General features: G+C 37.1%; 1 protein-coding gene across 3 annotated transcripts in view; it reads right to left on the bottom strand.

The window, feature by feature from the left end:
• LOC130086518 (NACHT, LRR and PYD domains-containing protein 3-like) overlaps positions 1–13,281 on the bottom strand; it is a 55,620-nt gene that overhangs the window by 24,632 nt on the left and 17,707 nt on the right. Inside the window, exons 1-5 of one of the 3 annotated variants that reach the window (XM_056252585.1) lie at positions 6,497–6,565; positions 4,147–4,409; positions 3,519–3,563; positions 1,460–3,281; positions 931–1,104 (exon numbers count right to left, since the gene is read on the bottom strand). In XM_056252585.1, coding sequence (XP_056108560.1) covers positions 931–1,104; positions 1,460–3,281; positions 3,519–3,563; positions 4,147–4,396 — 2,291 coding nt within the window. In that variant the 5' untranslated portion in view covers positions 4,397–4,409; positions 6,497–6,565. Of the gene's footprint in view, positions 1–930; positions 1,105–1,459; positions 3,282–3,518; positions 3,564–4,146; positions 4,509–6,496; positions 6,566–13,281 lie in introns of those variants that run through there. The other 2 variants (XM_056252587.1, XM_056252586.1) reach the window with 2 other exon arrangements.

Below are 13,281 nucleotides of genomic sequence, written 5' to 3'. Positions count from 1 at the left end.
TTATAAGCAACTGAAAAAAGCACAAATGTCAGGGCATGTCATAACATCTCAAGGACCCCAAAAACACCTTGGTCCCCAGAGGGTTAATGGTTAACAATAGAGCCCAAACATCTTAGCCTAATTCAGTAGCTATTAAATTTGAGATATAATACACTCAAATAACAAATTGTATGCAAACATGTAAACTGCACATTTGCATTAACTTCTAAATTTAAATATAAAATTATGTTTTTACTCCAATTCGTTGTTGAAATATAATTATTACACACTTGCTGACATTTTCATGACAGATATTTTAATCATACATTAAATAATCAAGACATCACTAACAGGTTAAATAAAATATAATGAATATGTAGGCTAATATAGTGCAGATATTAAGCGAAATAGTACATTTCCCTGCGAATTAACAAGCTATCATACACTGAATGACCTGCCTGAGGTAAATGTAATGCTACGTGGGAAATTGTTTTAAAACTGTTTTACTGATGCATTTCCGGCGTTGAAACTCTGATTGAGCGATTACACGAGATATAATGTTTCAGTAAGTTGTACTGTATCTGTCAACACACCTTCAGATGTTCATTCATGTTTGAATGAACACACGCTATTTAATTTGGAAAATTTGTTGTATTTGTCAGATTATTTAATAACAGAGAGATGGCTCTTTAATTTGTTTATCTTATAAACGTACAGCAAGATTTTAATGGGTTTAAAATGCATTGTTAAAATTCTGGGTTCATCTGCTTGCCTGTAAATATTACGCATCATGGATACGATGTATACTGAGTTTGATATATTAAAAACACTGTCTTTGTGCATTAAGGCAAGTTAAGCATTTCCATGTTAAGCGTTTTATAATGTCATACTCTATTTTAGTGGATGAAATACTGAGGTGGGTGCTGTATACGGATTGAATGAATCTCAAACCTCAGTATCTTCAGGTGACAGTTTGGGCTCTTCAGTCCATCAGAGAGCAGCTTCACTCCTGAATCCTTCAGGTTATTTTCACTCATGTTCAGCTCTATCAGGGGTGAGTTTGGTGTCTGCAGGGCCAAAGCCACAGTTTCACAGCAGGTTTCAGTGAGTCCACCGAGGGAGAGTCTGTAAAAACAGGACATTTGTCCATGGCATGTATTGTGTGTTCATCTTGTAGGAACAGTGTTTGTAGTAACAGTGATATGTTATATCATGTTCTCTGTGAACATTCAAGCTTTCTGGAAAAAAATAAATGTAAATAAATATAAATGTCATGTATGCTGGAACTGATGTGACAGTCAAGTGAAAATAACGTTCAAATTGATGTCTATAAAATCACTGTTTAGTAAATACATTTTAGTAAATACAGATTTTACTCTCTAAAATGAGTAAAACAATGATACTTTACACTGCATATTATGCTAAAATTGATTTACAGAGTTAAAAACTTTGATTAAACAGCTGTCAACAAGTTTCTTACGTTGCTTTTCTGCAGCATCTCACAGCTGGCAGGAGATTCATGCGGCCCCCCCCTGATGTCCTGTACATCCTCAGGTTGAGCTCCTCCAGCACCTCCTCTGACATCAGAAGTACGTAAGCCATCAATGAGCACATGGAAGACGAGAGCTCTCTTTCTGGAGATGATCTGAAGTATCTTTGTATTTCTGTATATAATGAATTGTCATTGAGCTCCAGTAGGCAGTAGAACAGGTTGACTGAAGTTTCAGGTGAGATGGTATTGTTCTTATAGCTTTGTAATTGTTCTTTAATGCGTTTGGTTGTTTCTGTGACGCTGTATTTACTGTCTTCAGTGTGTGTGAACAGGCTGCTGAGCAGTTTCTGATTCGATTCCAGTGAAATGCCCAGCAGAAACCGTACAAAAAGGTCTAAATGTCCTTTCTGACTTTGCATTGCTTTCTCAACAGCCTTCTTTAGTAAATTATGTAAAGCAATATTTTTGTCTGGCTTGTCGATGTTGTCAGGCCTGACCTTGAATTGTGTTTTTCTAAGGAAAAACTGCAGCTCGTCCATGTTCTTGTTCAGGTAGCAGAGGAACACGTGCACTGCAGCGAGGAACTCTTGAACACTCAGATGTACGAAGCAGAAGACCTTCATCTCATGAAGTCCAGCTTCTTGCTGAAAGATCTCAGTCAGCATTCCTGTGGACTCAAAGTCTTCACTCTCATCAATACCACAAGCTTTCAGATCATCCTCATAGAACACTATGTTTTCCTTCTTCAGTTGTTCAAACGCTAGCTTGGCTAACTTTAAAATCATTGTTTTATTGGAATCTAAGAGCTTGGTACGTTGTCTTTCTGTTTTACTGTCATGCTTCTGGCTCTTCATGTTCATCTGTATCAGCAGGAAGTGGATGTACATTTCAGTGAGTGTCGTGTTGATGTTCCCTGCATTGTTCCCAATGGGGACGTCCTGAAGAACAGTGGCTGTGATCCAACAGAACACGGGAATGTAGCACATGATGTAGAGACTACGAGATTTCTTAATGTGTGAGATCATTCTGGAGGCCTGAGTCGTATCTTGGATTCTCTTTCTGAAATACTCCTCCTTCTGCTGGTCAGTGAATCCTCGCACCTCGGTGAACAACCCTACACACTCAAGAGGGATCTGATTGGCTGCTGCTGGTCGTGATGTCACCCAGACGTGAGCTGATGGAAGCAGAGTCCCGTTCACCAGATTTGTAAACAGTTCATCTACAGATGATCGCTCCTCAACACTCGTCACCATTCCACTGTCAAACTCCAAAGGGAGTCGACTCTCATCCAGTCCATCAAAGATAAACGCAAGCTTACTATTATATATCTTACATATCTTTGGTTTTTCCAGGTCATTCAGTTCAGGATTAAATCTCTGTAGAAACTCATGCAGACTGAACTCCCTGTCTTTAATGCAGTTAATTTTTCGGAATGGAAGCAGGAAAACACAGTCTATCTCCTGATTGGCTTCTCCTTCTGCCCAGTCCAGAATGAACTTGTGCACTGAGACAGTTTTTCCAATGCCAGCAATGCCTTTGGTCAGCACAATCTTTTTCTTATTTTTGTTCAGACTAAATACATCATTGCATTTGATTGGCCTGTTCTGTGATTTGTTGGGTTTAATGGCTTTATCAATCTGCAGAATCTCATGTTCTTGGTAGATTTCTTTAAGATCCCCCTCCGTAATGAAGAGTTCTGTGAAAACATCCTTGAGATGTGCTTCATTTTCCTTTTTACACTCAAAGATGTGTTCTACTTTCTCCTTCATGTTCATTTTGTGAGTTTTCAAGAATTCCTGCAGCCAGAAATCTGTTATGAAATATATAAATAAACAGGAAAAGGTGTTAACAAAACAACATAAAAAAACTTAAACACAAAGGTTTTTTTACCTTAGCATGATTTTCATCAAAATCAACTAGAGCAGACATATGGTATTTAAATTCATTTCACTGAAAGCAGTTATGTTGTGTATTAAGATCAATATAAATAAAACAAGCTGAAATAATGTCTGACCCCACTGTAAGGCCGTGTGTAAGGTTAATTCACCTTGTTTTCTTGGGCGTTTCTCGGCTGCTTCTGGTGATTCTTGCACTGTGAAGAAAGAGAATGAAATGAGACTTTATGTTCATCAAAGTATCCTGAAAAATGCTCTGCATCATGTTTCCACACTTCATTAAGCAGCACAAGTATTAAATCCTCTGCATCATGTTTCCACACTTCATTAAGCAGCACAAGTATTAAACTATTAAATAATCAGCATATTAGAATGATTTCTGAAGACACCGAAGACTGGAGTAATGATGCTGAAAATTCAGTTGTGAAACGTACTTTTATGGCAACATAGGATTAAAAAAAAGATATTTAAATAGAAAACAATTGTCTTAAATTGCAATATTTTGCAATATTTTAACTATTTCTAAACATATAAATGTTTTTTTTAAACTTGAATATACATTTATATGAATCTATGCTGCTTCTCATTTTCTATTCCTTCATTTTTTATATATATATATATTCAAATAGAAAAATTCATTTAAATTCTGTTATTTCACAATATTTTAACTATTTTTGATAATTAAATGCAGCCTTGGTGAACAAGACTCTTTTTTGAAAATAATCTGAATATGTCTATGAATCTATGCTGACTCTCGTTCTCTATTCTCTCATTTATTACCGTCAGTGTAGTTGTTCTGTAACTCTTCAGCCAGTCGGTTCTGGTTCATCTTCCTCAGGATGTTCAGTGTTTTCTTCACAGCTTCTTCCAGTCCAAAACACTCCTTCATTACATCCACTATATCAGTGACACCAGCATCCTCCAGTTTACCAGCTCTAACGGCTCCATCTTGCTTTAAGAACCACTTAAATTTCTTCAGATTACATTCTTCCAGGTCTTCTAGAGTATGAAGCACTAAATCAGATGCCATGGTCCTTCATGGACTGTTGGAGCAAAGGAAAAGGAAAAAGTATTTAGATAATTGCACTTTTATAGCAGATATCTATGCAGTATGTGCAAATATATGTGCGCAATGAAATGACACTGTGGCCAGGTCAACAATATGAAGCTTTTTTTTTTTTTTTTACTTTTAAAGGGTCATGAAACCCCCTTCCTTCAGCTCAAGTCTTGCTCACAATCTTTTTGAAAAATGCAACTGAAATGGGCGTAGATGGCTGAGAGAAGAAGGGAGGGGAGTGGGTGTGGAATGGCACTGCAGGGGAGGGGGAGGGGGAGGGGGTAACTGTCATCGGCCAGTGGCCCATGCATATCAACTGTCACTAAAAATCTGTGGTAAAACGTGAGGAAATGCTAGATTTTTTATAGCTGGCAAAGTTAAAGTCTAATGAAATACACTGACATCTTATTTTTGTCCTTTCAAAAGTAACTGAATGCCCTGCTACATAGGCCTATATTAGCTTACAGTAATCGTAATTCTATTTAAAACATATTAAATTACATGTACAATTATAATGTCATTATAAAATATATATTTGTTTATATACACTATAAATGCATATATTTGAAAATAATTCATTTTAAATGATTATAAAGATATACTGCTCTTGTCTGGGTGAATAGTATTCGCTATGTTTTGTTTAAGTTTAGAGACGTGCTCCAGAAAAAAAGTTCACGGACACGGAGAGGCAGAAAGCACACCCTGTTTATTTTCTTTATTTTATAAAAGCACACTGTTTTTTTTCCGATTGTAAGTGGACACATAAAAAAGTAGACATTTAACAGTTTATTTTTTCATATTTCTTAAGTCTGTTTCACCATAAATAACGGAGTGTTTTAAGTCTATTTTGCTGCCATTTGAAAAAAATCCAGCAAAACGCGCCGGCGCGTTTGTCGACCCCAGAGGTTTAACAAAACTAAGGCAAGTAAAACTGTCAGGGTTACATTTTAGACACACACACACCTCTGAAGGGATAGAAAAGTCCTTGGGACTTGGTACCGCATCACTCGCAAGAGGCAACTTGGATTGGTGAACAAGGCTGAAGTCCACCATTCTCCAGTTCTCGAAGCTCTCTCTCGCTACTAAAAAAGCTTGCTACACACACGTAGTTTAGATGTGTCCGTGGTTGATGGCCAACCAACCGCCCGCAGCCAGAGTCTAGCTCTGGCAGCATCGCGGGGAAAGATATGCAACGCACTGGAACTTTTGCTCATCTACTGCGCGATATCACAGTTTGACATGTCTGTCATTGGAAAGATCCGTGTGGTGTCATGAATAATTAAGAGACAGTGTCTTCTTATAGGATAAGAAAACTCAGTCTCATGAATAATTATGAGACACCGATGAGTCATCAAAGCACTCACAGCGCACTGCCACGTCACAGCCTGGACACGATGAAGATTTTAAACCCGGAAGACAAAAATAGCGGGAAAAAACTAAAATTTAACTATTTTCCCCCTACTATTAAATCTAACAGATACTAACATTGTCTTCAATGGTGTTCAACACACATACCTCTGTTAAAATCTCAGAAAATTGGGTTCAGGGTTTCATGACCCTTTAAGGTCTAAAACTAATTCTTCAGGTTGTTATTCAGTTTAAGAGTTATTAGCTCATTAGTAGATTATTGTTTCTAAAATATTCAGCTGAATGTTGGTGATTATTGAGTCTCAGCATGATTAGATTTCAGAAGTACTTTCACATTTTGCCATTCTCTCCTTGGAAGACTTGTCTTTTACATGTCAAACCAGACTGGAATAAAAATAATAACGTGACACTGAACATACTAAAAGTTACAATAGTTATTCTTAATAATAATAATAATTTATATAAATTATGATTAATGGAAAAATTAGTCAGCAGACACCAGATATACTCACACACACTTCCACACACACACACACACACACAGACACACACACACACACTCACTTACACTAACACTCAGAGCCTCGTTTCAGACTAGTAAAATCCAATAAAGATCTATTAGTTGTGCTGTATGAATCTTCTGTGATCACTGGAAACATGACACTTAAACATTGGTCAGTAGCTTAAGATATTTTCCTAACTTACCTTGAATAATGACAATATTTGCAGATGTTTCTTTCTCCTCTGAAATGGCACCTCAATCATCAAATGCACCTCGATCATCAAATGGCACCTCGATCATCAAATGGCACCTCGCTACATCAAATGCACCTCAATCATCAAAAGCACTGAACTTCCTTTCACTTCCGTGTTCTCATGAAGCCTTTCTCAATCTGTGTTCTTGTCTGTACTTGTGTTTTTGTGAAACGTCATCTTTTGTGGCCCAAGTAAAAAAATATATATATATATATATTAATATAGAGAATTCAAGTACAAACAATTAAGGCATAAATCAACGATCATACAGTTGTATTTGTGTTGAATCACTTAGAAAAAAAGAACATAGAAGAAGAAGAAAAGAAAAAAAGAAAGAAAGAAAAAGAAAAGGGGTGAGGGTCTTAGTCCAATAACAATTCCAAAACGGAAAGAAGTTTCAGGGCATTTCTGTCCGTCATCCAATGAAGAGATTTTACAAATAGCTTCAAGTCATTCTTCCATCCATTGAAATGGGGTTTGGTCTAGAGTTGAGCCGGATACTCGGCTGAAACGAGTATCCGGTCCGGATAAAGCACTTTTGCCGTGTACGAGTATTATACGAGTAATACGAGTCAATATCTGTGCTCGGATTGAATAAAAATCCTCATTGGGTAGCTGACTGTGTCTGCGTTCTGTGAAAGGCTACCCCTACACACATACAGATTTATCGTGTTGCTGTGTCCCGCTCTTCTGCTCAGTGCTCACTCACACACAGAACACTGAGAAGAGAACAGCTCTCTCTCTCTGTCTCTCCCTCAGTCACTCAGGTTCGCGGGTCTTTTCCGTTAACGTTTAGGGTTTCTTCAGCTTCAAGTTTGTTTTTTACTTCGGTTTGTAGTACTTACTTATTAACCAGTAGAGTTCTGGTAAACGTGGGGTTTGTTCAGACGTGGTGCTTGATAGAATGCGACTCGCGTTGCGTCTCTGCCTGTCGGAGATTTTTTTTCTTTTTTAAACCGTCAGCTGGCTCTAACCAGTTTTTTTTACTGAGTGTGTCTGACACTTTCTTGCTGTATTTCATAAAAAAATAAAGGAAGTAGTGGTATAAAACTATATTACAAATTAACTTTTTTTTAACCGTCTGCTGGCTCCAACCAGTTTTTTAACTGTTAAAAAAAAAAAAGTAAAAAAAAAAATAATAATAATAATGTTGAGTATGAAAACTCTTGTTCATTACATTTTACTTCATAATTGCAACCGCATGTGTTGTATTCATTGTTGCAAAACTTGTGCTGTATATAGTTCGTTTGTTATAGTGATAAAAAAAAAAACATTGATCTGAAGCTCAATGCTGATGCAGTCATGTAAATATAGTTTTCTAATCAGCAATAAATATAACAATTTCTGATCAACCCATATCAATTGCATGCTTAAAATAACATACTGGTTAATGCCCGCCCATTTCAAGACAACCCGACCCACTTCCGGGTTAAATCCCACCCACTTCCGGGTTAGGCCCCGCCCAGTCCGAGTACAGATACAGATCGTTCATATGGTTAACAGATACAGATAATGCTGTACTCGCTCATCCTTAGTTTGGTCTTTAAATATTTACATCTGTGGATGAAGTGTTTACCTAAAACAATCAGATTGTTTATCAAGTTTTTATCATTCAAAAACACTCCAACTTTAATTGAGCTCACATTCAAAGGGAGAAGCGATATCTCCTTAGATTGTAGCCAACTCTGAAATGTAAGCCAAAATTCTTGTACAAATTCGCATTGAAAGAAAATATGTTCTACAGTCTCAATTTCCTTCTCACAAAATCTACATGAATTGTTTTCCCAATTGAATCTTTCATGTAAAAAGCAATTAGATGGATAAATGTCATTCAATATTTTAAATGTCACTTCTTTTGCCTTAGGAAAGATTGGGTAAGGTAAATACCGCTTCCTTATTTTTTTTAGCCTCTTCGTCACTGAAATCTTTTAGAACATGTTTTCTTTTCAGTTGACCAGAGAAACTGTTTGGATAACACATTTCTAATAAACTTATTTGTAAACTATATGAAGTTTTATGTAACAAAGTTCGGGAGGAGCATGTTCAGGTAATCATCCAATCAGCACAAGAAGAAGCCAGTATAAATAAAGCCTTCCCTTACCTCCTGTCTCATGACTAATTTCTCAGCATCCCACCACCACCCCTTCACCCCACATTCGGCTGGGTCCGCTCATAGTTACCTATAATCTCTAAGGTTATGGGGGGAGTACTCTGGGGTCGGGCCGAATTCTGAGCTCGGAGCCCTCCCCCCGGACAGCAAGCCAAATACGCATTATAATATTACATCAGATTTCATTAACATGTAAACTCGTGAATTACTATTTAAAGGTGCATAGTGCAAGTCTCTGAGTTTTTGCAGAACTATGCCCCCTCTGGCGACAAGCGAAACTGCAACCAGAGGTGTGCACGCTCATGGACCACACACACACGCACGCTTGCACGAGCACGAGCTGTTCATAACCAAAGGCGCATCAGCCGCACAAATCTTTTGTTTACAGTCATAATGTCTTCAGAGGTAATAAAGTTATAAATCTGCAAGTCATTTTAAATATATGAAAGGAAAGGCATTTGATAATTACACACTTATGTGTGAGGGGAAAACGGGGGTAGTAGAAAACTTCGGTTTTTGTTTCCATCAATCTCCATGTTGAACTGTTCTCTCTCGCTCGCTCCCTCCACACGCAAGGTCTCTCGCTCTCTCCCTCTCTGTTGTGCATGCGCGCGCTATGTATGTTATGCGCGCAGTATGTTCTGTCTCGCATTCGCGTTCTAGAATCCGGGAGATTTGAACTAATTTGCGGGCATCAGGGAGACGCTATCAATATGCGGGAGACTCCCGGAACTTCCGGGAGACTTTGGATGTCTGCGCTTGAGTTGTCTTCGCTGATACGGAGAATGACGGCGAATACACAAACCTGCCAGACATAGCCAGGTGAGCGTGAACGCGCATGACGTCACGCCCAGTCTCACGTTCCGTCCCGAATCCCTCTTATTTATTTTACTGTACAGGATTATAGAGGCAATCGCAGTGATCAGAGAAGGGCTCATTCAGCCCATCAGGCAATTGTTTAAGCATGTATGGGTTAGAAAAACTGGTATTTTTAACATGAAATGTTGCGCAATGCACCTTTAAAATAACTCCAATACACAGAGGTCTCATTTCTGATTGAGTGTTCGAAACTTGCTGATGGAAATCAGATAATTTTACAGGTAGTTTGTTTAAATCATAGTCACACCGCAATATAAAATCAATTCCCCCATTTTTTGGAAAATTGCATTCGGGATGCTAAACCAAAAAGAGTCATTATGACACACAAAATAATTCAACCATTTTAGTTTTAGTACACCATTCATCACAGAAAAATCTATGACATTCATGCCACCCTCTTCAATACACTTAATCATGTCATTTTTTCGGATTTAATGGCATTTACCCTTCCAAATAAAATTGAAATTTATCTTATTTATTTGAAATTTCTAGAGAAAAGGCAGGGTAAATGGCTCTTGATACTCTCCATCTTGGCTAGAAGAGCCCTGCCAAAAAATGTTATATCCCTTTGCAGCCACGAATCCAATATTACTTTGCATTTATCAATATTCCCTTATTTTCCCTGTATATTATCAATTAAGCGAGCTGGTTGGTCATGTAAAGCTAGGATTTCACATTTATTAGTGTTCAATTTAACACCTGATGCCTTTGAGAACTGACTGATTGAATCTAACGCTCTGGAAATTTGCCTTTTGTCTTTTAGAAATAAAGTCGTGTCGTCCGCAAACTGACTTATTATTATGTGCTTTCCCAGAATGTTGAAGCCATCAGAATTGTTCATTCTAATCCTAATAGACAATTTATTTATTTATTTATTTATTTAAACAGGAAAAGATTAAGAGCAATCGGGCCTGACTCAGCATAAAACTGATTTTCAGCAGGTTCCTGTTCTGCAGAACATGAATACATCAAACACAACAGAACTCCAAGACCATACAATAACAAACACACAACAAGCACACAAACCACGACAGTAAACAAGCATCAGCAGGAGGCCATAAAGCCATCTCAGTGGTCACAGATATACCTGTCCATCAGATGGCGAGCACAAGTTTGTTTAAATAGTCTTATTGATGTTATAGATCTGATGTGCTGTGGAGTCTCATTCCAGGCTCTAGTGAGCAAATTAAAGAAAGATCTCTGTCCATAGCAGTTCCTAAAAGCCGGTATAGGGAGAAGTCCATTTGCAACAGATCTCGTAGTGCATACGAGCCTTGAACTGAGTTTAGGAGCCAGCGCAGTCAATCCCGCAGTAGTATGACCATTTAAGATCTGATAAAAAAGGTTCAAACCATGGCTTATTCTATAGTTCTGAAATGTCAAGGCATTACTCAAAGATAGTGCAACACAGTGGTGAGTCCAGCCTGGAAGCCTGTTGTGGATCTTATAGGCTCTATTGTAGAGTCTCGCTACAGGTTCAAGGATCTCATTTGTTGTGAGTGACCAAACAGGTAAACAATACGACATAGTGGACAATATAATGGCATGAAGATATGTTTTAGAAACAGAATGCAGTAGATATGGTCTAATTTTACTATAAACAAATAACTTTTGGTTTAACTTTCTGATTAAAATTTGGACATGGTCACGATAAGTAAGATGTGAGTCAAGAGAGACTCCCAAATACTTATACGTGGATACAATTGAAAGTTTTTGATTGGAAAAGGTGATGAAATTTGATATAGACAGTTGTTTCCTAGATGAATAGAAATACATACATTCTGTTTTCTTAGTATTCAGTGTTAAATGGTTATCCTGGAGCCAATCATGTAGATGCTGTAGGTCTAAGTTAAGTTTGTAATTAATTGTATCAATATCTGAGCCAGACAAAAAAATGACAGTGTCATCAGCATATAATAAAGTATTAGAAACATCAAACACATTAGGAAGATCATTGATGTACATAAGGAAAAGTAAAGGACCTAAGATGCTGCCCTGTGGAACTCCCATAGAACACACTCGTGACTGTGATGTTACTGAGCCGATTCTTACAGTCTGAGATCTGTCACTTAAATATGATTTAAACATATCTATTGCAGAGGAGGACAAATGAAAAGAAAAAAGTTTATTTAACAAAATGTGATGATTGACTGTATCGAAGGCTTTTCGAAAGTCTATGTATATGACTCCAGTAACCTGACCTTTATTTAAAGACGCCCGTATCTGCTCAGTAAAAAGTAGCAAAGCCGACATAGTCGACCGCAGTGGTCGAAAACCATGCTGACAATCACTGAGCAGGTTATTGTATTCAAGGTGATTAATTAATTGATTATATAACGTTTTTTCAAGTAACTTAGAAACAGTTGGAAGAATTGCAATTGGGCGGTAATTCGAGATATTAGTTGGATCCTCAGACTTAAGAATCGGGGTGATCTGGGCTGTTTTCCACATGGCAGGAAAAACTGATTGCCTAATACACAGATTAACTAAATGATGGAAGAGCGGAATAAGTGTACTAGCGTGAGTTTTAAGAAAAATCATATTTAAATTATTTGCATCACAAGCATGAGAAGCATTCAAAGAACCCAAAATGTTAGTTATATCGCTTTGTGCAATTTCAGAAAAGGAGAATTGCTGAGATGCTGCCGGTACTGATGGGAGAAACTGAGGAACAATAAATCCAGAAAATAACCTCTGAACAGATACAACAAAATACTCGTTGAAAGAATTAGCAATTTTATCATGATCAGTGAGAAGAGTACCATTTATGGATAGTTGTAAACTGTTATTATTTTTTAATTTATTTTCACCAGTTATAGATTTAATTGTTTTCCATAATGTTCTTGGGTTGGAGACCGTTCGATTAATTTGATTTTCAAAATATAGCTGTTTTGCTTTGAATAATTCAAAATTGCACTTATTTCTGAACTGTGTGAAAATATGCTTAGCCTCAGGTGTTTTTAATGATCTGTATGCTTTCAAATAGGTGGCCTACTTTTTTAAAAGCTGCAAAATGTCCGGAGTTACCCAAGGTATTGTATTTTGCCTGATATATATTTTACAAGTAGTAGTAAATTTTTGATGTAGTGTCTCCACTCTTTTATGAAAATTTGATAGAACATGATCAGGATCTTGCAAATACATCTCATTACTCCAATCAGTATCAGCAAATTCAGCATTAAACTGAGACAATTTTGAATTTGGTACTTTTTTAATGTAACTATTTTTATGAGATTTTGGCTGTTTAAGACATTTCCTAATGGCATATATTAGTGAATGATCAGAAACTGCTGTATTTATTACTCCAGATATACTATACTTAGAAGGTTGATTAGTGAAGATGAGGTCCAAAATAGAATTTCGTGTTTTGCCAAATCTGGTGGGATCTTTGATTAATTGATGAAGACCATGTTTTATGGCAGTTGCTTTCAAAAGTTTAGATGAATTATCGATCCAATTCAAATTAATGTCACCTAGAATAACAAGCTCCTTAGTTTTTACAGATTTTATTAAGTCAGAAAGCTGCAGTAAATATGCAGTTGGACAAACATTTGGAGGCTTGTACGTGACAATAATAGTAACTGAGAGTTGATTTGTAAAGTGAACAACTAATTGAAGTGACTCAGAAATTGTTGATAGTTTTACTACAGAATGCGCATATCTATTATTTACATAAAGAGCAACACCGCCACCAATTCTATCAGTCCTGTCTCTGCGATACAATGAATAATCTTCAATCGAGAGA

This window comes from Rhinichthys klamathensis, unplaced genomic scaffold (genome assembly GCF_029890125.1).
Source record: "Rhinichthys klamathensis goyatoka isolate OS25496 unplaced genomic scaffold, OSU_Roscu_1.1 h1tg000096l_1, whole genome shotgun sequence".
Lineage (NCBI taxonomy): Eukaryota > Metazoa > Chordata > Actinopteri > Cypriniformes > Leuciscidae > Rhinichthys > Rhinichthys klamathensis.
Note: the sequence above shows the minus strand (reverse complement) of the source record. Positions and strands in the feature narration are given on the sequence as shown.